This window comes from Eupeodes corollae, chromosome 1 (assembly GCF_945859685.1).
Source record: "Eupeodes corollae chromosome 1, idEupCoro1.1, whole genome shotgun sequence".
Lineage (NCBI taxonomy): Eukaryota > Metazoa > Arthropoda > Insecta > Diptera > Syrphidae > Eupeodes > Eupeodes corollae.
Window position 1 is genome coordinate 259,374,923 of NC_079147.1, and position 24,772 is coordinate 259,399,694.

The 24,772-nt window shown below is 30.6% G+C and overlaps 3 protein-coding genes and 1 long non-coding RNA gene across 5 annotated transcripts in view; 3 read left to right on the plus strand and 1 right to left on the minus strand.

Annotated features, from left to right (window-relative positions):
* Positions 1–6,764: 6,764 nt before the first annotated feature.
* Positions 6,765–12,386, plus strand: LOC129940138 (alpha-tocopherol transfer protein-like). 2 transcript variants are annotated; one of them, XM_056048392.1, is made up of 4 exons: positions 6,765–7,065; positions 11,009–11,314; positions 11,389–11,761; positions 11,823–12,386. In XM_056048392.1, the coding sequence occupies exons 2-4, from the start codon at positions 11,013–11,015 to the stop codon at positions 12,078–12,080; spliced, it is 933 nt and encodes a 310-aa protein (XP_055904367.1). In that variant the 5' UTR covers positions 6,765–7,065; positions 11,009–11,012; the 3' UTR covers positions 12,081–12,386. The 2 variants fall into 2 exon arrangements, with proteins under 2 accessions (XP_055904367.1, XP_055904366.1); XM_056048391.1 differs by having other exon boundaries at positions 6,765–7,049.
* On the minus strand, positions 12,370–12,944 carry LOC129940139 (uncharacterized). The gene is made up of 3 exons (XR_008780611.1): positions 12,785–12,944; positions 12,561–12,702; positions 12,370–12,500 (listed from the first exon to the last, which is right to left on the minus strand). It is a non-coding gene; the product is annotated as an uncharacterized LOC129940139 (long non-coding RNA).
* Positions 12,945–16,802: 3,858 nt separating this feature from the next.
* LOC129950094 (neuropeptide FF receptor 2) lies at positions 16,803–18,638 on the plus strand. Its single transcript, XM_056061905.1, has 5 exons — positions 16,803–16,969; positions 17,032–17,517; positions 17,576–17,719; positions 17,786–18,139; positions 18,435–18,638. The coding sequence occupies exons 1-5, from the start codon at positions 16,949–16,951 to the stop codon at positions 18,636–18,638; spliced, it is 1,209 nt and encodes a 402-aa protein (XP_055917880.1). The 5' UTR covers positions 16,803–16,948.
* A 5,901-nt stretch (positions 18,639–24,539) lies between these two features.
* The window catches only part of LOC129950099 (uncharacterized), a 30,406-nt gene continuing 30,173 nt past the window's right edge, over positions 24,540–24,772 (plus strand). The window contains exon 1 of the mRNA XM_056061918.1: positions 24,540–24,728. Coding sequence (XP_055917893.1) covers positions 24,560–24,728 — 169 coding nt within the window. The 5' untranslated portion in view covers positions 24,540–24,559. The remainder of the gene's footprint in view (positions 24,729–24,772) is intronic.

Consider the following 24,772-nt stretch of genomic DNA (forward strand, 5'->3'; position numbering starts at 1 on the left):
GTGCTCTAGAACTGAGGTTTAAACACGAACTTTAAGAATATAAATGTCCTAAAAAAAACAAAAGTGACACTTTCGTTAATCTATTAATTTAATATAGAAGCTTTGAATTTCTCGAAAACTGAAGTAAAAAGAGATTTTGAAGCGTGTTATTTGTAGGTGCCACACTTAAGTTTCTTCCCAATTAATTTGTTTAACTTAAGTTGTTCTTATTTCATTCTTAGAAAAATTGTGTACTTAAATGCACTTATAATATTAAATTAGAGAACCAAATATTTTTCTCTCTAAAATTTTTAAGTTTTGTTGATTCCTTTAAGATTAAAATATTTTCAAAAGTTCCATGCAAAACAGTAATATTTAAAATTTGTGTTCTATCATCTGCTCCAATATACGAGTAAGCATACTGACATTAGTAAGAATAGACTCCCGAAAATTTAACCCAAAAATACGTTAAAAAAAGCCTTAAAATTCTTCACCTCAGGTACTGTTTTATTTTCTGGGTTCTTGAATTTATATTTTATTCGCATCTTTAGAAATCCCAACAAGAACAGAATATATTATTTAAAAAAAAACGCTTCAACACAATTTCTAACTTTTCAAAACTTAAAGATGTTGGCTTTAAACTACTTTTATCTTTAAAAAAATATTGTTTTCAACATTCTCTAAAATTTTGAGAAAGATCGAATTGATAGTTTTTTTTACAAAAAAATAAAACCTAACAAAAACCAATATTAAAGCTTGGTAACAATTTACTTTCGATTCAAATAGCTTTTCAAAAATATTGTCTTCAAACTTTATTATTTTACAAAAGATATTGTTTTTGATATGCAGAATTTAAAATTAATGTTATGTTCTATATCTCTCAAATTAATTTCATTCATCCAATTTGTAAAAATTTAACAAATGCTACTTAAATTAGTAAAAATATGTTTTCAACTAAAAAACTATTTAACAAAACTAGATTTTCAAACTAAACTATTTCTACTTTTGTTGGTAATTTTAAAATTTTTAAGAATAATTCAACTAACAATTTTTTTAACCCAACACAAAAACCTGCAAACTTTTAGGCAAGACATATCGGCAGATGGGATGAGAAGTTATAAGTGTGGGTCGCATCCCAGCCTCTTTTTTTTTGTTAGTGTTATCACCCCATAATTTCAACTCTGAAGTTTTACGGAATCGACTGTAGTTTCAGTTGTGTGGACACTTCAACAAGCAACCTTGCAGACATAATTTCGAAACCATCTTCAATCTAAAAATCTTTAGTAGTGTAATAAGTAATATAATAATAGTCCATTTTAAATTCCTAATGATTTTAAACCTAGATCTGAAAGCTTTCATAAAAACCCCACAAGTCACAATACTATACGTACATGTTTTTCTGTGTAAAGTCATTTTATTTTTTCCTATAGAGTCCTCAATTCTTATTAATCATTCAATGTCTGACAAACATTAATTGCATTGATCAGTGCCACTGACAAGTGCGATAAAAATGTATTTCCTTATTTAATTTTAACTTATTTTAAGCAAATGGTGTAGAATCGGTATTTTTGGATACTTTGAAACAAATAGAAAAAACACATCGAAAAATGTGTTCCAATATTTTCTTTTTGCTATCTCTAGTTAAAATAAGAGCTCAAACTTTGCAAGATTTTCATAGATTTAGTAGGTGAAAGGTAGACTGCAATGCGACGCACACTGATAACTTCTCATTGACGAACTCGAATATTTGCAAATTATATTCGCTGCCAATTAAATATTTTCTATACTTTCGATTAAAATTTGTGTATAAAAAAAGTAACTTAATTAATTTCCACAAAATTTTGGATTTTTAACTTTCAAATTTTTTAAATTTTTACCTTTCTCGACGTTTCAAGGTCCCTAGAATGGAAATAAAAGATAATATTTTTAATTTTTGAAAGGCTATTTGAGTCTATAGCAAATTTTTTTTTAGGTTCTTAGTTTTTGTAAACAAAAAACTGTGGTCCTACTTTCGTACGTCCGTACAATCGCGATTTTTTTTTTCGTTGTCCAAAGCTCAGGAACCAGAAGATATATCGACTTCAAATAAATTTTGTTATACAGATAATATTGCAGAAAGATGCAGAAAGGGCTCTCAAGAAAATGGCGTATGTGGTTTTTTTACCATATCAGTTTAAAAAAATGGTGAACATTTTGGTTAACCTAAAATATCAAACGAACCAAAAACTTGAATAAAATTTATTATTATATTTTGTAACGTGATACCAAACCAATATATTTTTGAAAAAAATGCAATTGAAGTTCGTAAAAATTGAAATCGACTAAAATATCTTTTCAAAAACTTGAGATTATGTTTTTAAAATTATGTTTTTTTATAAAAAATATTGTTTTGAACATTCGGTTAAATTTTGAGAATAATCGAAGTGATAGTTTTTTGACCAAAAATAAAAGCCCATCCCGTCTGTCGATTTGTCTTGCTTAAAAGTTTGTCTATATGTATTTTTACCAAATTTGCGCACTATTTTTTGTAGATTTTATTTTTTATGAAAAAAAACGGACTGTTGGATTTTTATATAAAAATTACTGAATATTGAAAACAATATTTTCTCTGAAATAAAATAAGTTTCATGCCAATATTTTTAATTTTTGAAAAGCATTGAGCCGAAAGTAAATTTTTACCAAGTTTTAGTAGGTATTGTTTTTTTTTAGAGTTTTATTTTTTGTAAAAAAAACTGTCAATTCAAATTTTTAAAAAATTTTACCAAATGTTGAAAACAATATAAAATAGATAAAATTAGTTTGAAGGTAATATTTAAAATTTTTGAAGAGATATTTGAGTCGAAAATCAGTTTTTACGAACTTTTGTTAATTTTTTTTTCGGTTTTTAATTTTTTGTACAAAAACTGTCAAATCGATTTTTTTCAAACTTTAATTGAATGTTGACAACAAGATGTTTTGAAAGATAAAAGTAAATTAAAGCCAATATCTCAAAGTTTTCAAAAGATATTTGAGTCGAAAATCAATTTTTACCAACTTTTGTACATTTTTTTTTTGGTTTTTATTTTTTTTTTTTAAAGTGTCAATTAGATTTTTCTCAAAATTTTATCAGATGTCAAAAACATTATTCTTCGTTGCACAAATATGTTTTAGAGATGAAATCATATTTCAGTCGTAAAATTTTGGAGGTGACAAATTTTTTTTAAATTTAAATTTTTATTAAAAATTGATTTTCGACTCAAATAACTTTTCAAAACTTTGAGGAATTAGCTTTAAACTAATTTTTGGTTTTTTTTTAAATATTGTTGTCAGAATTGAGTCATATTTTGAGAAAAATCGAACTGACATGTTTTTACAAAAAATTAAAAACCTAACAAATAAATAACAAAAGTATGCACAAATTCGACTTAAATATCTTTTCAAAAATTTGACATTTTGGCTTAGATCTAATTTTATCTTATGAGAAATATTTTTTTGAACATTTAATACATTTTTTTGAAAAATCAAACAAAAAAATAAAAATCTAAGAAAATCATTTCTAAAAGTTCGTAAAAATTGATTTTCTACTCAAATGCCTTTTCAAAAATTAAAAATATTGGTTTGAAACTAATTTTATCACACATAAAATATTTTTTTAATCATTCAGTGAATTTTAGATAAGAATCCAACAGTCCTTTTTTCATAAAAAAATAAAATCTACAAAAAACAGTACGAACACTGGTAAAAATGATGTTCGGATCTCTATATCACGTGAAAATAGAAGGTTTTGACTTCAAATTAATTTTATTCATCCAATTTTCATTTCTTTAAATAAGAAATTAAAAAAAAAAATGCAACTAAAATTTGTAAAAATTTACTAACGACTTTTTTGTCGTTAACAAAAATAGATTTTGAAATCAAACTTTTTTAACAAAGCACGGAAACCTTTAAGCAAGACAAGTAATCACTGTGAGTCGCATCCCAGCGTCTTTTTTTTAAGATACAAAATATCAATAACCCACCTACAAGTTCGAAAAAACTCCCTGATAGGTTCTTAGAAAATTTTCATTTAAATACAAAAAAAGTAGGTGACCTTATTCCATATGTCTGTCAGTCCATTCCTCTACAACCCCAAACAATTGGGTCAATTGACTTGAAATTTTGAAATTAAAGTTTTGAGCCAATAAACGTTAGTCGTTTATTTCATTATCTTTAAGACTTTAAATAACAGTAGTCTCCATACAACTTTTTTGGTAAAAAAATAAAAAATTCGAATTAAATAATAAAAATAAATAAATTTCTTTTTAGTTTTCTCTATTTTGTATTGCTCCAAAAGGCTACCCCTCATAAAACCGTTATTTGGTTTTAAAGTTTTCTCCAGACTTAATCAACCGATTTCAATAATTTTCTTTGTATACAAGCTCTTATACTGTCTTAATTATATTTGATGATCAAAAATGTTATTGTTTTTATGTGTGATTTAAAAAAGAAATATTATTTTCTTTCGAAATTCGATATCTCGAAAATAGGTAGTTACTTTTTACCAAATTGGAATGCGAAATGTTTATTAATAGGCTTTTAACAATTGTATACTAATATTATTTTAAACTTAAACAAACAAATTGCATATACATATATGAAATAATAATAAAAAAGAAAAATGCTAAAGATTTTAAATTAAAATTTTTTAAAAATTTAGATTTTTTTAAAAATTCAAATGGCTTTTTTGCATTTACAATTTTAAATTTTAAAGTACAATAAATGTTTTTTTAACAAGACTCTTTGGATACATGAACAAGTTCGTGCGAACCAGTCGTGCATTTTATTTCATAAGACATATTGAGGTCGAGCTAAATGTTTATTATACACACTGAAAGTCCTTTCTATTTTTTTGAAAATCATCGAGTGTAGCTTTGGCTGTGTGGCACGTAGAGCCGCCGCCGTCCTGTTTAAACTTAATGTTGCCAATATCCTTCTCTTCAATTTTTGTGAACGAATATTCGTTCAACAGGCCCGATAACGATCGCCATTGTCTGTAACCGGCACTCCTTGTTCATTTTCGAAAATGTCCCAATTATGCCACTGGACCAAAATCTGCACCAAACAGTGATTCGTTTTGGGTGTATCGGCTTTTCAATGTATGCATGCGTGTTTTCTGTGCCAAAATGCGACAATATTGCTTGTCAAGATCAAAATGAGCTTCATCTGAAAAGATGATTTTTTTTTGGTAAAATGGGCACCTTCTCTAAGCGTTGTTCCCAGCGTTGTTCAAGCGTATACACATTTTATTTTATTTGTTTAGCGGAAGGATTAGTTATTTAATTATCTGTCAAATCAGACATGAGCTAAGTGTTAGCATCCACGAAATAATCCCTAGTTGAAAAAAAAGTTAGATGACGGAACCTTTAAATGCACAGAAAACTTTCAATTTCCTTTATTGTTTGTGCTTTGTTGAATGCAATAACTTCAAACCACAAAAAATCCTTTTATTTTCTCAAGAAAAAAATTCCTTGTAACGTAAATTCTTCACTAAACTATAGAGCAAAAAGTGTATATGTATAAGAAACCGTCATGGTTATGAAATCATAGGGTATGTATCACATAATACCCGCAACGAAATTTCTTGTATACACTTACCCACTTCATTTATGTTTAACCTACACTCTTTTTGATCAAAAATTGTATTTATTTATTTGCTTTACGGATTGCTAAGATAACTATTCATACTTAAGTTAATTTTATGTAACACTTACTACTTGCTTATGTACCTGTTTTCCACACGTGCTGCATCATTATTCAAATTTATTTATATTTTTCACCTGGCAGTCATTATGCAAAGACAAATTGAAAACGTTTATTTTTGACACTTTTCTTTATGGAGTATACGAACACACTCGTATAGAAACAAGCTTTTCTCCAGATTTCCAAATGCAAAGATATCGCATGTTTATGTAAGTTAGTATCACAATAGCTTCTATCTGGTTTTGAATAAAAACAAAAACTGTATTTCTGGTAAACTGATTTTGCAACATAGATATGTAATTTTTAATAAAATTACTAAAATCAATTGTAATCCATCGATTTCATGCAGCTTTTATCTTTAAGGAAGAAGGATCAAAATAAGGATTAAACTTGATGGGTGAAGTGTTGATTAATCTGTTTCATTAGGAGTACGAACATGCACTCAAGACGATAACGATGCAACATGTTGTTGTAAACAGAACCGTATACATGATTTCGTGTGGGAGGGGTCGTCAATAAAATTTAAAAATCTTGAGCCTGCAATCAAATCGTAAAAATTACATTACAATACTCCAACCATCAAACATATGTACATATGTTTTCGATTCCGATTACGTAAGTAAATATAGAACGCATACTTCAACGTCTTAACTGAAACTTAAATATAAACTTTAATTAAAAATCAATTACTTTAGTCTAAGACTTAAATACTAAAAACTTGTAATTGTATTTGAAATTTGTCAACATCTGTTATTACATTGTAATTACATTATATTTTAAACACTTTTTATTCTTAATTACAACGTGCAATCGAGTTGTAAAAATTCTTTAAAATTATTTTGTATTTTTATAAATAGTTTAAGACACTTAATCAATAAAACTTGATACTCCAACCTATCAACTAAAAGATGAAAAATCTTACAACAGTATCGCTAGTTGTAAGCCTGTGTTCGATAGAAATTTACTTAGCATCAGACATCAGTTTTGAGGCAATTTTAACAGAGTAAGAGTTCAGTTATTTCGAGGCATGATGCTGCACATGCGTTCAGTTTGTGTTGCACTTTCATTTGAGTCGGTTAGCTTTTTCCGACTCTAAATTAACAATTTTATTTCTTTAGTTTTATAAGATTAAGTATAGTACATAAAACAACCTACATTAAAACTTATGTTTGAGAATATAACTTATAAATATTTATTATAATTTCGTGGTTATTTTAAATGCATCTTACTTTTAACACATTATGAAAGTTGTCTGTTAACTTCCATTTAATCTATGTTAATTTATTTTTACATTTAAATTGTATCAAACAAAGTGTCGTGAAAAAGAAAACTGTTTCGTAACCTTAAAAATTGTAAGTTAATCTAATGGTAAGACATTGTAAAGTGTTCCAAATTAAGTTAACGAACTGTCAACAAATATTACGTAAAATTGTTTTTGAGCATTTAAATTATTAACTGACATTTAATAATAACTGCATTTTCGTCACCAATTTGAAAATAAGACATTTTGAGGTTGGTCTAGACATTCTGACATTTTGAAAGACCTGTCACACTCAAAATCTATCATTTTTAGGAAGATGCCTGTGTATATCTTATTATGTTCGTATACCTTAAGGATACACTCTTCCTCCAACTTTTTTTTTCAATATCTCAGCGGAGATATCGACTTCAAATTAGTTTTGAAGATTATAATATCAAGATGCAGAAACCACTCAGTGAAATACTGTGTTATAACATCAAGGGTGCGATGCAACCCACACTTCCCATTTGTGCCGTTTAAAATAAAATATCAAATTAAATAATTTTGTAGTGAATAACTCCATTGGTTTTTAGAATCCTAGTTGATTTTTCTAAAAACTATACCGATTGTCATAAAATGCTGAGATTGACAAATATGTTTCTTAAGTTTTTTTCATTCATAAACAAAAGATTTTGTTGAACTTTTTAATTTTACTAATGGTATGGAAACACAATAATTATAATACAACATTAAATTTGTACTTTAGGATCAACCTAACTTTTCAAACTGTTTAAAAAAAAAAACTGCCACTTCATTTGTTTTACTAGTAATTTCTGTATATTAACTTCCCATAGGAAGTTATTTTTATGTTAACCTTGACCAGTTTCTGAGAAATTAAATTAAATATTTTTTAATCATCAACTGTTATTGAGATACTATAAGAGGATGTTCCTAAAAATATATTTAAATCGGTTCACTAGTTCCTGAAAATACAAACAGGTTCTGTAGCAATAAAAAAAAAAGGCTGGGATGCGACCCACACTGATAACTTTCCATCCCGTCTGTCGATTTTTCTTGCTTAAAAGTTTGTAGGTTTTCGTGTTGGATTAAAAAATTTGTTAGTTGAATTATTCTTCAAAATTTTAAAACTACCAATAATACTTTTCATATAAGGAAATAGTTTATTTGAAAATTTAGTTTTGTTAAAAATATTTGAGTCGAAAACAAATGTTTACCAATTGGATGGAATAAATTAATTTGAGAGATATCAAGAAGCGAACATCAATTTTTACCAAATTTGCATACTATGTTTTGTAGATTTAGAAAGTAAATTTTTACCAAGTTTTAGTATTGTTTTTTTTTTAGGGGTTTATTTTTTTGTAAAAGAAACTGTCTAATCAATTTTTCTCAAAATTGTCATAAGTGTTGACAACAATATTTTTTATATAAAAGTAGATTAAAGCGAATATCTCAAAATTTTGTACAGAAATTTGAGTCGAAAATAAATTTGTACCAACTTTTGTTAAATTTTGTTTTAGTTTTTTTGTAAAAAAATGTTATTTCCATTTTTCTCAAAATTTTACTGAGTGTTTACAACAATAGTATTTTAAAGATAAAAGTAGTTTAAAGCCAATATCCTAAAGTTATGAAAAGATATTTGAGTCGAAAATCAATTTTTATTAATTTTTTTGTTATGTTTTTATTTTTTGTAAAAAAAACTGTTTGTTCGATTTTTCTCAAAATATATTTATTTGGTATCACCTTACAATACATAATATAAAATGTAATTCAAGTCTCTAGAGTGTTTGGTTCGTAAGATATTTTGGGTTAACCAAATTTCCATTTTTTTTAAACTGGTATGGTAAAAAAACGCCTACGCAATTTTCTTGAGAGCCCTTTCTGCATCTTTCTGCATTGTTATCTGTATAACAAAATTTATTTGAAGTCGATATCTCTTCTGGTTCTTGAGGTATGGACGACGATAAAACGTCGACAACGCACGCACAGACATCTCCTTAAAAATCATTTATTTCGACCTTAAAGCGAAGATATTCAACATTTTCAATCCGACAAATAGAACCCATTACAACAACTTCATATGGGAAGTTAAAAATATATTTTTTTTGAATTGAAAGAACTCGAGTTCAGAATGCATGGGGACTGTTATTCTTGGTCTTAAAAGTTAAATTAAGGCTGTAAGGGTGAGAATCGACAGACAGACCCACTTTTGTCGAATTCTCTTTAGTTCGAAATTTTGTACGAAAGCAATAATTGCAGTTCATATTATGTCGTTAAAAAATTAAACTATGTTTTTTTTTTTCATTCAAAAAATTTCAAGATCCAAAACAAATGTTTAGAAAATTTGTTTATTTAGAGCGACAAGTATTATACTTCTGGTACATTATTTTCGAAAAAAAAATCAATTTCTTATAAAGATTTATTTTTTTAAACTTTGCTGAAAAAAAATGTTGACTCTAAACTTGTGTATTTTTTTTAATTTAAAAACAAATCGAATATCTCGTAAGCAGCTTTAATTTAAACTATTAATTTTGATGTTCTTTAAAGGACAATTTGCTTCTTATCAAAACTTATTATGAAGAAATTTTGGAGCTTTGGTCACTAATGGAATGAGTTATCAGATCTTTATGAAAAAAAATCGTAATACGCGTATTCTAACATGTGAAATAGCAGTAACGTCAATACATCTTGTAACTGTTTCTTTCATTCGAATACTTTTTCTATTAATTCTGTACTTTTATTTTCAGAAAACAACAACTTAATTTTGAGCTCCGATTGTCGGAGTTAAGCCCTGAGTTGAGAAAATGAAAAATTTGCCAAACTAAGAGAAGCTAAAAATTACTGAAACCTCCTTTCACAGGTTTTAATAATTCGTTAAGTTGATGTTTATTTATTGTTAAGTTAAAGACGTATCCCATAGTCTTGGCGTCAGAGTTCAAGGTCAAGTCATAGCCTCTAAACATTTTCCCCCTAAATGCCGATTTAAAAATTAACTCTTCAATCCATTATATTTACTTTTAATAATTACAGCTTAATGTCAAGCTGATAAAAGATCATCTTAACGTGAAAACTTTTTTTTTTATTATACAATCAAAGTGTTTATTCTAATAAAATTTCTAATTTGAACCTTAGCTACTATATTTGAATGAAAAAAGAAGCTGGAATTTAAAAATGATATTTTTTTCAATGGATCAAAATTCAGTTTGAAAAATCTTTAAAAATATGCAAGTTAAATAAAATATTTTTGACGTTAAACCATTTTAATAGTGTTTATTAAATATCTCTAAAAATTCAACAACAATACTTTTATATAACAAACATAATTTGAAGTCAATGTCTTTAATTGTTCTTTGGTCCTTTTAATTTAAAGAAGATTTTTTTTATGTTATTATTTTTAAGTGTCAATTTTATTTTCCAAACAGTTTTCTAGATGTCAAGAACATTATTCTATTCTGGAGGTAATACAATTTTGTGTTTATAAGATAGTTGATTTTTACTATTCTAAACGAAATTGACAGCTGAATATTTTTTGAGTTCATACAAATTTCGTATGACCGCACAATGTGTAATATGCAATCGATAGTATTTTTCGTGCATTAGATTTTTGGGGCTTATCAAATCTAAAATTTAGAAAAAGAACACATTGCATTACTGCAAAAATTTATATTTTGATTTCTACTCATCTAGTTTCATAGTTTCGATTCGAAACCAGCTCAATTCAAGTACAATTATTCAGTATTTAAATATTTTGAAAATAGCAATTTATAAGGCACATTTTTTTTTCATTTGCATTCAATATATTTGTAAAACTAGCTTTCAAAAAATTTTAGGATCTTAATATAATTTTGTTAAAGAACTTGGCTTTATTAGTAAAATTCAATGAGAGAGAATAAAAACTAACTTTTAATTAAATTGTAAACTTCGTCTAAGATCGATTGCAATATACAATGTTACTCTGAAACCTAGAATTCGCATCTGTATTAAAAACTGAATCTGCATATAACCTTGAAACTGCGGTATAATTATTATTTTCTGTATTTCTTATGATTTTAGCACCATGCGCAATATTCGACCCCTAACACCAGCATTGGTTAAAAAAGCCTCCGAAGAACTAAATGAAAACCCAAATGATGTTCAGTTTTACTTAGACTCACTGAAACACTGGCTAACCAGACAACGTCACCTAAAGTCACGTACTCATGATCAGTTTTTAATTGCATTTCTACGTGGCAGCAAATACAGTTTGGAAAAGTGTAAGAAGAAAATTGAAAGCTTCTACACATATCGAGCCCTAATGCCGGAATTATTCAAAGACCGTGATATAAATGATCCAAAGGTTTATGAGATTTTAAAATTAGGGTAAGTCGTCGGTCGCACCTTTTGAACTTAACAAAATATATATTTTTTTATGATTTGACACATTTTTTTGACAGTTCAATGTTACACCTGCCACAACCAATATCCGAAGATGGACCCCGAGTGATAATGCTTCGTTTTGGTAACATAGACTTCCATCGTTTCAAAGTTGTTGAAGTTTTCAAAATTGGCATAATGATGGCCGATTTGTGTTTATATGACGATGATAATGCCATTGTTGCTGGTTATGTAGTTGTCATGGATTTGGCTAATCTAACGCCGTTTCATTTATTTAATTTTGATCCGATATTTGCTAAGAAAATCACAATCATGACAAACAAAGCCTTGCCATCGAGAATGAAAGGATTTCATTTCATCAATATGCAACCATCAATTCAGAAATGTTTCAACATGGTTAAGGGTGTGATAAATGAGAAGCTGAAACATAGAGTAAGTCAAGATTTCTTATAAGATTTTTGTATTGTTTCTTTTTAACGGTTTTTGTTTGTAGTTTTATTTCCATGGTGGTGATTTGGAAAACCTTTACAAACACATCCCAAAGCACTGTTTTCCTGTTGAATATGGCGGAAAATGTGAAACAATTGATGACATTATTCAGAAATGGGAAGTCAAATTGAAGAAACACAAAGATTTCTTTATTGAAGAAGATCAATATGGATGTAATGAGAAATTTCGAGACGAGGGAACTTCTGTGGTCGATTCGTTTTTTGGGATAAATGGATCATTTAGGAAGCTTACAATTGACTAGATTGTGCCTATGTTTCGCGTAGTTAAAATATGATTATGATGAGTTCTTAGACACTGTTCACATTGGACTCTTTTCGAGTGACTTATTTTGACACATCTCTTGCACTTTCGTATATCTTTTGTGCTATTAAGTGACAAAGTTATATGGTTATGAGGTGTCGTATTCAGTCGCACCGTAACGAATCCAACGTGAACACAGTCTTTGTGTACTTTATTTTAAAAATTTTACAGCCAAAACTGTTCGTAGGTTTTTTAAATGTTTATAATATTTGAATAAAAAAGACAAAAAATATACTTTTGCAATCAGCAATAATTAGAAGAAATTTTATTCATACAAATTGTAAAGTTTTTTTTTCAAATATAATTTTCTACTTAATCTGCAAAATTTCATCAGGAAAACTAGCATTTCCATCATTGACATCTGAACAAAAAAATTAAAATTAGTTATTTTATTAAAGAATTTTTGTTTTTTTTATCTTACGGGATAGAAATGGCTTTGAAATCTGGTCCACAGATGGCAACCAAGCATTTACCTTCGGCATTTGTATAAGTTTTTGCTTGGTTTCCCTTAATGAACAATAGTTCTCCATTGGGTAATGTGACGGAACAAACTGGTTCAGACACTTTTTTTTACAAAATATAGAATATTTTATTAATTTTTCTTTCCAAACATTTGTGTAATTATTTTAAATTAGTTAAACTTACCTGCTGAGCAAGTGTTGAAAGAAGCAAAAGCCATGACGAGGGCTACGAAAATTGCGAAGTATTTCATTTTGTTTTAAGGATTGTTTTAGCTTGTCTATCAAAGTAGAGAATTTGATTAACTGTAATTTTCCAAAATCAAAAGCTTGGCTTTTATATGAATCAGATGAGAGTTATTTTTAAGCTAAAATACTGAATGGAATTTTTAGAAATTAAAACAAACAAAAGACAAGTAAATAAAATCTAAACAGACATTTTAAAATAAATATAATTTTAAGCAAATATTTAACAATCAAATAAATACATAAACAAATGAAAATAAAGGCAGGGTTTATTGTTTATGGTGTTTAGGAACAATGATTAATGGAAGGAGAAACAAAATGCATTCCATATACGAGTATATTGATGCCTCTATAAATAATTACAAATCGCCAGAATTATGTTTTTTTTTTCTGTACCGCAAATAAAACAATACTTATTTTAAGGATTAAGATATCCTTAATTTCAATCTCGCCTTTGAATTTTTCTACCACATCAGGTTTTTAAAATATGCCCCTTTATAAATATTATTAGAACAACCAAAAAGAGAGTAAGAAGAGGCTATTCCCGAAAAAGACGAATCTTTCTCACCGTCTAATTACCGACCGATTGCACTTACGTTCCTTCTTTCTAAGGTCATGGAAACGCTGATTAATTATCAGATCAAGAAATATCTCGAAGATCGAAAGCTTCTTAATGACCGACAATTCGGCTTTCGTAGCAATAGGTCCACTGGTGATCTCATGGAGCAAATCCTAACATCGTTTTGGAGAAAGTATGATTATTGCACCTGATATTTCAAAAGCATTTGATAAGGTTTGGCATCAAGCTCTTTTATCGAAAATGCGTGCTTGCAGTTTTCATGATTCCCTCCTTCATTGGATTAGTAATTACCTTTCAAATTGTTCAATACAAGTTGCATTGGATGGATTCAAGTCTGTAAACCACAAATTAATGCTGGTGTGCCCCAGGGCTCTGCTCTATCTCCAACACTCTTTCTCATTTGTATTAATGATCTCCTGTCTGCAACTCCTAATCCAATACATTGTTTCGCTGACGATTCAGATTCACATCCCTCTTCTTCAGATGTCGAACTGCAACGACAAAATATGATAAGGTCATTAAATTCCGACCTTAACTGCATTGTACAATGGGGAATAAAAAACGGAGTGGAATTTAATGCTTCGAAAACGCAATGCTGTCTTGTATCGTTAAAGCGAGATATACCTCCCTTGCCATTATAAATAGATGGCACTCGCATTGAGGAGACTGAACACCTCCATATCCTCGGTATTTGTGTCACCAAAGACCTCTTGTTGTCTGAGCCTTTTTACCGTTATTAACGTTAGTAACGGCTTATGCTCTATTGAAATAGCCAGGTGCATTCCTCTCCTTAAACAGATCAACCGTTCTAATATGATAGAATTAGACAACAGATTCGTTACAATAACAAAACTGACTTTTAAACCGTTTTGCCTTTTTCTGTTAAAAACCATTTTAGCATAAATGGTTTAACGTTTCTTTTAGATTATTGTAAAACAGCTTTTGAAGAATTGTTTTTAAATATTATATGAAATAGCATAAATATAAATATTTCAACTCAAGAAAAAGGATAATAGATTTGGAAAACCATCACGGATTTTATTGAAACAATCTACTTCCTACATTAAGAAAGCTTCAAAAAGCGTTTTTTTTTTTGTAAATAAAACAAGAAAGTCTTGGATATTAATGAAATTCTTTATTCCTGTAAAAGAACGTTCGATGCCACTATGTATGGAATTCGATTTCTTTTGCATGGCCACCAAGGGCACGCTTGCAGAAGTCCAGATGGTTTACAAGCATAAATCGGCTGATACTGCTGCAATTTCACGTTCGATATTCGTGCAAAATTAATCAACCGTCGCTGGCTTGTTGTTGTAGACTATAGACTTGACGTAACCTCACAGAAAATAGTCTAACGGCGTCAAATCGCAATACCGAGGCGATCAAGCGACTAGGTCATTTCGTGAGATAACACGTTCTCCAAACTTAGTTTCCAATAAATTAATTGTGACATTCGGTGTGTGGCTTCTGTCGCCGCGCCCGTCCGTTGGAACTACATGTCGTCCAAGTCCATATCATCCAACTGGGTCCAAAAATATTCGGTTATCATTGAACGGTAGCGATCCCCATTCACAAAAACGTGTCGGTCTTGATCATCACAAAAGATGACTTTTCGAAGAACATACGAATTCTGGTGGTAAAGATGCTTCCTCCGTTAATTTAATCTTAGAAGGATGTAGGCCAAGATCTTTTCGCAAAATTCACCACAACGTAGTCACAGAGATGCCCAATTGCCCAACCCTTAAGAACGACGTGTGAGAGACACATATGGGCTTTCTGCAACTGAAGCCTCAGCGGCAGCAATATTCTCTATATTACGGAAACTTCTTTGTCTCACTGGCACGGGAACATTTTTTACTGTGTCTGCATATTCAAATTTTTCCACTAGACTCTCAATTGTGGATCTGCTATGACGATTATGACAACCATAAATTTGACGTGGCGCTCTTAACGTTGAGGATATTGACTCCGAATTTCGGTAGTAAAGAAATGGCAACCCTTACTGAAGGAAAATATCAAAAGAGCAACAAAAAATAAGGTGTTGTTTGCTGTCCATGTCGCTCTCCTTTTGTAGCGTCCCTGTTAAAAAACCCTGTATGTATTTTTTTCGAATTTTAAAAAGGAGTATCTCAAAAAACCTTACGTAATACATTAAGAATGAACACTTAGAATGAATCTGAATAACAAAAAGTCATTTGGTCTTGACAAGATTTTAAAGTTTGTATTAATTAAATGTCCGATTTCCCTTGATCTCACTTTAACTTGTCTCTTTACTTATTGTATAAACAACGGATACTTTTTTACTGGATGGAAACAGTTCAAAGTTATGCACATAGTTTAAAAAAAATAGCGCCAAAACCATAAAAGATTTTCGACCAATATCTCTTCTCTCCAACATAGAAAAACTGTTCGAAAAAATTGTAGCAGAATCTCTTAATAATTTCCTTGATAACTCAAAAATTGTACCCAACACCCAATTTGGGTTTAAGAAAACCCACTCAACGGAACATTGCCTTTTAATGGTTAATGATAAAATCATTCACAATCTGAGACAAAAAAAGTGCCCGATTGTCCTGGATATTGATTTGGAGGCAGCATTTGACTCTATTTGGCATATAGGTCTTATATTTAAGTTAATAAAATTGAACTGTCCTTAGGCTTTCATTAGATTGATTACCAGTTTTCTTAATTCAAGAACCTCGTCGATTGTCAACTATCAATACAATAATAACTTGTACTCGTACATTTTAAGTTCCAGAACCACCACTTACACGTTGCACTTGTTCCTTTCAATTTCCCAAGTACGAATGGAATTACCTAAGAAACTCAAAAGAATACAAAAGACGAGAAATTTTATACGCTTGAATTGTATTTAAATACCTAAATATACTTCATTACTTAACTTAAAGTATTTTTTAGGAATAGAATTAACTCGCACCCAGGAATTTTCCACAAATTCTTTTTAAATCAAATTCATTGTTTTTAGTATATCTAGTAAGTATACAATCAATCACAGCTCTTTCCTCCCCACCCTTTTTTCTACCTCCTCTCCCTGAGGCTTGATGACGTATTTCGAGCCAAGGCTATAGATAGATTTGCAACAACATTAAACATTTGTTGATGGAAATATGATGTTGGTTCAAAGCTGTTTACCTTTCATAATGTCAATATATATTTTATCTTTCTTAATTTTTTGTATTGCCCCATAGGTCTGGTCTGGCTAACTTTTATATAGGCTATACGACTAATTGTTCTGGATAATTTTTGTATTCAAATTGAATCCCCATTCAAAGCCTGACACCTGTCAATATCAAAGCTTTTAACCACTTGAAATACTATAGTTTAGTTTAGGTAGGTTGGAAGTCTCTTATCAGCTATTTTCATAGAATGAACAATAATGCGAATATTCGTCATTCACCGGTTGCGAGTTCCCTGTTTTGATTTAGTCTTCCCTCAAATCAATTGTTAGAGAGGTTAAATCTTTTATTTTCTTCCGTGAAATGTGTACAACTTAAATAAGAAATCATGACTAAAGACGAAGATTCGGTAAATACTTCTTAGCTTATCCCTGCGCGAGATATAACTACTTTAACTTTAATTAATTTCAGTTAGACTACAGTAATATTGACTTCCCCCAAGATCGTATTTGGTATCGTATTCCAGAATGGGAAGTTATTTTAAAAGTGACGACATTTGTCCCAGTGATTGTGTTTGGCATCGCCAGTAATCTCATCATTGTTTATTTGATTATTCAAAATCGTGCCCTACGAACTCCAACCAATATGCTTATTGCTAATATGGCCGTTGCTGATACGGCTGCTCTTCTAATTTGTCCAATTATGTTTATGTATAATGATTTCTATCAGAATTATATGATGGGGTTTTGGGGATGCAAAACGGAAGGTTTTATCCAGGGTTCGTTGTTAATAACAGCCGTAATAAATCTATCAGGAGTGAGTTATGATAGGCTTACGGCTATTGTACTTCCTCTGGAGGCACGTTTGACAATGAAGGGGGCCAAAGTTGTGATGGTGTTGACTTGGTTGATTGGTTTTGCTATTGCAACGCCTTTGGCGATCTTCAGGACCTATAAGGTTGGTAAGCCCCATAATTAATGAAAAACTTCAAACTTTTGGAATCTTCAAACCATAGGTCCGTCAATGGAAGAATTTCAAGGAAAGCTACTGCAAAGAAAACCAATATATTCTACCAAAATATTGGTATTTTCTTATATCAGCACTAGTTTGGTTTCCCTTGGCAATCATGGTCATATCGTATACAGCAATATTTATCAAGGTTTGTCTTTAACACCATCATTAATTTATTTTCTTAGATTTTTTTTTCAATATCTAATTTTTAAAGCTTGATTTGTATGAAAAGAAAGTCCTAAGCAGAGATCATCCTTTAAATGTTTCGTACAAAAAAACAGCTGCTAAAACTATGTTCATTGTCGTTGTTGTATTTATTGTTCTACGAGTTCCATTTACGGTCTTAGTTTTTGTCCGAGCCGATCTTTTGGGCACCTATACTGGAACAGTTAATAACAGCTATCGAAATCTCTGGTATATAGCACATTATTTAATGTTTTTAAATGCTGCAGTTAATCCCATAATTTATGGATACACAAATGATAATTTTCGAAGAGCTTACGATCAAACTCCAATGTTTAAATGTTGTTCTCGATGTGGAAGAATTAGAAAGAAACCTGCAACTGAGGTAAGCCTTTTTTGACAGTAAAAATTCTGAATAGCCGCCCGGTTATAGCTATCATTAAAATCGACCGGGACACATTTTTGAACAGATATATGATGGTGTTTGCCTTAGATTAGAAATGAAAATTATATACAGATCGATTGGAAATCTCACAAAGAATTTTTTTTCAATGACAGGCATTTTTAAGGATAGCTATAAACGACCTGTCAAATATATTCTAATGTTTGTTTTCAATGATGAAAATCAATGATAGCTATAACTGGCGCCATAGTTAATAACTAATAGTGTTTACTTTAAGGCCGGGGCTCAAAAGAAGCAATTGTGGTGCTGTCATAAATTGTGCAATTGGTCTGGTGTTCGAAGAACCAACATGGAAATGAATATGATTGTAACGAAGACAACTAGAAGTCCCATTGGAGTGAGAACAATAACAAAAGAAACTATATTGGATTCAAAACAAACTTTTAACTATGTCAACGATCAAAATGATGGATTTATATAAATTTTTAATTAAAAATAAACACTTGTGTCATATTTACAGAAAATTGTTTTAATTAACTTTCCTTTTAATACATTAACGATTTTTTATGTACCATCGAAATCTTTTACGAGGCTAATGAAGGATACCATTACTAATATATAGTTTTCAATAAAAGGTTTTATTCTCAATACCCCACTTGAAGAGATGACATTACTTAAAATAGATCAATAAAAGCTCCACAATCGATTCAAGACCATGAAGATGGAATTTCGTAAGTAATTAATATGTAGGGGAGAGGGGGGCAGTTTAGGATAACTTCAAAAAACAGTACTAAAATAAAAACTTTTTACTATCCAAACAATTATATTAAAGTGGCAGCATCATTACAAACAACCATCTGCTTAATATTGTAACGGTACCAGCACACAAAAAATTTCATAGCAAAAGTGTGTTTCTGGAAGGCAATTGTATTTTTGTTTGCTCCACGATGTAACTACTTAATTTATAAATTTCGTTCAAGTTTTAAGTGAAAAGTGCTTTGAAGTTATGTTTATTTATTTTGTGGTGAGATTCGACAAAGAAAATTAACAATTTTAATGTCTCTATAAAATTTCAAGCTTTTTGGTTTTTTCTCTCTCTCGGGGCACTTTTGGACAAGGCACAGGGGGCAGTTTTAGACATGTCCTAATCTGGCCCCTAATTATTTTTTTAAATACTGTTATACATTTATTTGTTTGAAATTACTCTTTTTTGTTTTATATTATTAGATATATCTCTGAAAAATGGTCAGAAATTATCAGAAAAAAAAGGAATCCGCTCCAAATGAGTCTGATTTGTGTAAGGCCATGGAACTTGTGTTGGAAAAAACAATGTCAATGAGGAAAGCTGCACACAAGTTTTTGGGATATCAAATAGCACTTTGGGGTGTAGAATTAGTTTGAAAAAACTGTTGCTCAAGCATGTAACAAGACAGAAGAAGGTATGTTAGAAGCTTACCTTTTAGTCTTCTAAAATGAATTATGGCCTGACGTATCTTCAATTCCCCAGAAGTGTCTCAACCATCAATACCAGGAAACACTGTAACAACTACTGAACAGGTGCACACAGAAACATCAAGTCAAGTTGCAGACATTTTTTCTCCAGAAATGGTGAAGCATTTTCCAAAAGCTGCTCCGCGAAAAGAAGGCTCGCGAGGAAGGAAAAAAGGAAGGTCACGCATCCTAACTGAAACTCCAGAAAAAAATGAAATAGAAGCGGCCTTCCTAGAAAGACAAAAAAGGTTAACAAAATCGGCATTTAAAATTAACCGGATGCAAAATACCAAACCAAAACGAACAACGAAGAGGACCAACGATTCCAGTTCAGAAAACACGGATGAATAAGTCATCTACGCTGAATCTGATTCTGATTTCGGACACCCAGAGGACGAAGAATATGAGGAAGAAAATTTGGATGGTTTGGGATCATCTTCTCTAAATTCAGGAGATTTTTGTTTAGTTCAATGTTCTTCGGAAAACAAAAACTTCACTTCCCATTTTGTCGCAAAAATTCTTGATAAAAATGAAAATCGTTTTAACGTTTCATTCCCCGAGAGAGAAGATAAGTGGTCAGTTGCAGTGCTTGATATCATATCCAAACTTCCAATGCCAAATGATACAGGAAGTACTTCGCGCACAGCTGGTATGTTATGAGTTTTCTGCATTCAAACTTGGGTGATGAGAATTGATTTTATTTAATTCAGTTAATTATGAATTATATTGACTTTTTTCTGTTTTTTTATGTGATATAGTTTTGAGACTTATAGGTAAACATTAAAAACTCAGAGTTCTTTGTAGAATTATTTTTTTATTTGATAAAATGCTTCGAGTTACTTTATTTTTGTTTAATAAAAACATATAAACAACTTAAATCCCTTTTTTTAAGACAAGTCCAAAACTGCCCCATGCCTGTCCAAAAGTGCCTCCCCAGACTGGTAGATTGGGACACTTGGAGACATTTGTTAAAATATTTATATATATACAAATATGGATCAAACAAAATGCATACCGTATCATAATGATAGGTAAAACCAGAAACAACGATAATTTTCAGGATTCGAAAAAATACACCCTGTTTTAAGAAGAGCTTTTAGCAAAAACTGTCCTAAGGTGTCTCCCTCTCCCCTACACTGTAAAGCCACAAATGTACGAATTTTTCATGGAAAATTTCATGAAAAGGATATTTTACTGCAACCGTGATAAGATATTATTAACATTCTTAAGATTGATTTCTTTTCGAAAATTATTTTTATACCAAAATAAGGCCAATAATTAAAAACCCTCTATTTTATATTCAGTTTGTTTTAGCAAAATATGTACATATTTGTATTGATTGTTAAATTCGCGAAATAAATCAATCAATTTAATATTTATTAAAATATGTTGAAAACCAATTTGTATTTTTGTAGTTCCATTGGGTAAAATGATTTGCTTATGTTTTATTCAAAATTATACTGAGTTATCCATTAACGTTTGGGAATACTTTTAATATACTTTTAGACATTAAAAGAACTCCACCCGACGATGGAAAAGCATCTCCAAAATGCGTCGCAAATATAATATTTAAATAAAAAAATAAGTTGTAATATTAAAAATTAAAATAAAAACAAATAAAATAGCTTGTATTTATTTATTTATTTTTTGTTGACATTATGTCTGAAACACTACACTACGCAAATTGTTACAAGCATCGATGCTTTTGATGTAATTTTCGACCATTTTTTGACATATAATGGCCGTTTTCTCAATCATAACTTGACGAATGTTGGTTTTTAAGTGTTCAAGAGTTAACAATTTATCTGCAAATCGCATAGCATCTCAAAAAAAGTCCAGCGGTGTAAGACCGCATGATTTTGGTGGCTAGTTGTAATCGCCACGACGAGAAGTTATGCGGCCAGGAAATGGGCAGGTTCACACAATATAAAGGACTTAATTTGCAGTCAACTGCATTCTTTGAACGCAAATTTTGAATAAGACATATAGTTACTTTTTCAAGTGTCGTAAATTTCAAACTCAGAACTTTACTTCACTAACTTCTACTTTCAGTTCATCGTACAAAATCTACCAAAAACAAGCAAGCTACATGTCAATCAACATTTGTATTTTGTATTGAAAAAATATATCACTTATTTCTTTTCCAATTTGACAAGGAACCCTTTTCCACAAAACATTAAATAAAATTTTGCAGAAAAAAAAACCATAGAAAAATAAAGTTTAACTTGCAGTGGAATGAAAAGACATGGCATACTGTCATTTTGACATAAGCTCAATTGACTTGATAGTTAGGGAGATTTTTCTTGATTTAACATTCCAGTCAACTTTCCATTAAAGTTGTCTCACTTGGAAGGTAATTCTTTGGCAGCTAGCCAATCAGATACCAGAAAATTGCCTTATTTTCAAGTCCCTTATGTCGCCTGAACCTGCCCAATCAGATGCCTGAAACCTGCCTTACTTTCAAGTCCCTTATGTCCCCAGAACCTGCCCAATGTCTCTTGTATTAAAACCATATTCGCTCGAGTTGTGTGGCATGTTGCAACGTCTGGTTGAAACTTCAAGTCGTATTCATAAATAGCAGGCAAAAAAGGCTTATTACCAAAACGCTCCGGATTAACGGTTACAGTCGTTCCATCGTCGTTTTCGAAGAAGTAAGGTCCAATCACACCTCCGAACTAAAGAGCGCACCAAACAGTGACTTCTTGTGGATATAATGGCATCTCTTTAATTACTTGAGGATTCTCAAAAATCGAACCCCAAAAACGACCATTTAAGTTTATTAATATACCCAAATCGCCGTCCAATCAATCGTGGCTGTGGCAGAATCACCATTATGTACAAAGTTTTAACAATTTGTATATGCGTTGTGCGATAGTAAAGCAATCCATTTTCGTGAATGTCAGCCTTTCAACTGAAAAAAAAAATTATTTAACAACTTAGTTTGTACTATGAACTTAAAGTAGAGGTTTTTGAAGTAAAGTTCTGAATTTGAAACTCATAACATTTTAAAAACTTACCAGTTGCCTTGGTCCAAATTCGCGTTCAAAGAATGAAGTTGACTGCAAATGAAGTCCCTAATGTTGTCTGCACCTGCTCATTATCCATGGATGGCACTTGCATCGAAGAGACTGAGAATTTCGATATTCTCGGTATGTGTATCAGCAACTACCTCATAAGCAATAATCACATACGCAATGTCACCAAAAATGCCGCGAGATGTTTGGGTTTTCAAAGGCGATGCAACAAGTTTTTCTCCTCCTCTGATCTGGCTGTTATCTACAAGATTTATATACGTCAAAAGCTTGAGTATAACTCCCATCTCTGGGTTGCTGCTCCTGCAAAATATTTAAAACTCTTGAACAGCTTTGAGCGTAGAGCATTTAAATTAATTGGTTATAGGCCCTTATTACGAGAAGCGAATTAAACGTTCGACTTAAAGCGAACGTTTGAGAAATCCAATATATAGCAAAATTAAGATGGATGAATTACGACGTTTAAATGGGTTAACATCTCTTTTTCCAAACAAGTTGGCTGTTGTAGAGAATATTGAAATGATATGCACGAAGTGCGTGATTTTAAAAAATGTCGCTTTCAGTCGAACGTTCGATTCGCGTAATAAGAGCCATAATAGCATTAGGATCATTTACGTCTTTTTATATTCATTTACGTCGCTCGAACATCGTCGAAAAGTTTCGTGTCTCACCCGTTATTTAAACGGTTTATGCTCAAGGGAAATTTCCATAATACTCGCGCTTCTAGTAATGTTCATTAGTTTACCCTCGAGCGCAATATCGCTCGTAATGTCAAGTACTGATTCGCCGTACTACCCAAATGTGGAATGACTATATTTCCCAGTCATTGCAATATTCAGGAATTCAAAACCAATGCGCACCAAAACCTCCTTCCAACAGCTTACTCCCTTTTTGAATGCTCACACTGTGAGTGTAAGGGTAGTATTATCCCCTTGAATGTGAGCTTATTTTTAAAAAACAGTCACATTTTGGACATTTCCAAAAATCTAAGGATTTATCTGACGGTGCAAAAAATTGTACGCTCCTTTTTGACCTGGCTGTAATTTAAAAAGCTTTAATTCGAAAAAAAGAACTTAATAACAACTCACATATTTAGAAACATGTCCCTAAACCAAGTTTAAGTCTTTTAAACAGAATTCAAAAAAGAGCTTTGAAAATGATAGGTGATAGAACTATAACCGCATGAACACCGCCGCAATATTTCTGGCGTTCGTTGTTTTATCAATGCTTTTACAAACAACGTTCTGTCGAATCAGCCATTTCTATTCCTTCCTGAAAACAATTGAGCCGTAATACTCGCACTTCCTAGAAACACTCATCAGTTTACCCCTTAGCTTAATTTCTGACTTGGCTCCCATTTTGATATCCAAAACTTTAAAACTGATGTCCACCGGTAAACCCCTTAAATCCTTCCTTACTTGAGTGCCTGCAAAATACCCTTGAACTCAAGTCAGGACATTTATTTGAATATATAATTGTGAAACTTGTGAAAAAAATGTTGAATAAAATTTTAATTGGAATATTGTCCATTACCGAAATTTGAAAATCCTTTTATTTGTAAAAAGTTCCGCGGACATTTAATTATTATTACATTAGTCAAATTATCATTTTTCGAAGATAATTTATTTATTTTAATAGCATTCAATGCATTGAGTCGAAGTGTAAAGCTTAGATCCCTCCCCCAACTTTCAACAGCCTTCAAAATGATTCTACGTTTGATTTCTCTTGAAAATTTCCGTTATAGCAAATAATATATGTACCTTTATCCCCAATTTGTTATTGTTAAATGTCTTTCCTAGCAAAACAAGTCATTATAGGCCATATCATCAGTCCTAGTAAAACCTTTCTCTAACCAAGAGCTCATGTTTCGTCTAAAAAAATGTTATACAAAATTGTCTTCTTCATTTGTTTCATCTTCATTATTGTTTGTTGTTTTCAAAAAGAAGTGACGTGTCTTAAATTTTCAATTGAAGAGAATCACAACATAAAAGTTGAACCGTTTAAGACTCCAATAAACAAACGTGATATCTCTCAATTCTTTGATAAAGGTAAAGAAAAGAACTATTCTCATAACGGTTAAATCAAATGACGT

Coding starts and splice junctions, on each gene's coding strand:
- LOC129950094 (XM_056061905.1), top strand. CDS start 16,949: ATGACTAAAGACGAAGATTCG. Junction 16,970..17,031: donor TGACTAAAGACGAAGATTCG/GTAAATACTTCT, acceptor AATTAATTTCAG/TTAGACTACAGTAATATTGA. Junction 17,518..17,575: donor CGATCTTCAGGACCTATAAG/GTTGGTAAGCCC, acceptor TTCAAACCATAG/GTCCGTCAATGGAAGAATTT.
- LOC129940138 (XM_056048392.1), top strand. CDS start 11,013: ATGCGCAATATTCGACCCCTAACACCAGCATTGGTTAAAAAAGCCTCC. Junction 11,315..11,388: donor TATGAGATTTTAAAATTAGG/GTAAGTCGTCGG, acceptor TTTTTTTGACAG/TTCAATGTTACACCTGCCAC. Junction 11,762..11,822: donor ATGAGAAGCTGAAACATAGA/GTAAGTCAAGAT, acceptor TTTTGTTTGTAG/TTTTATTTCCATGGTGGTGA.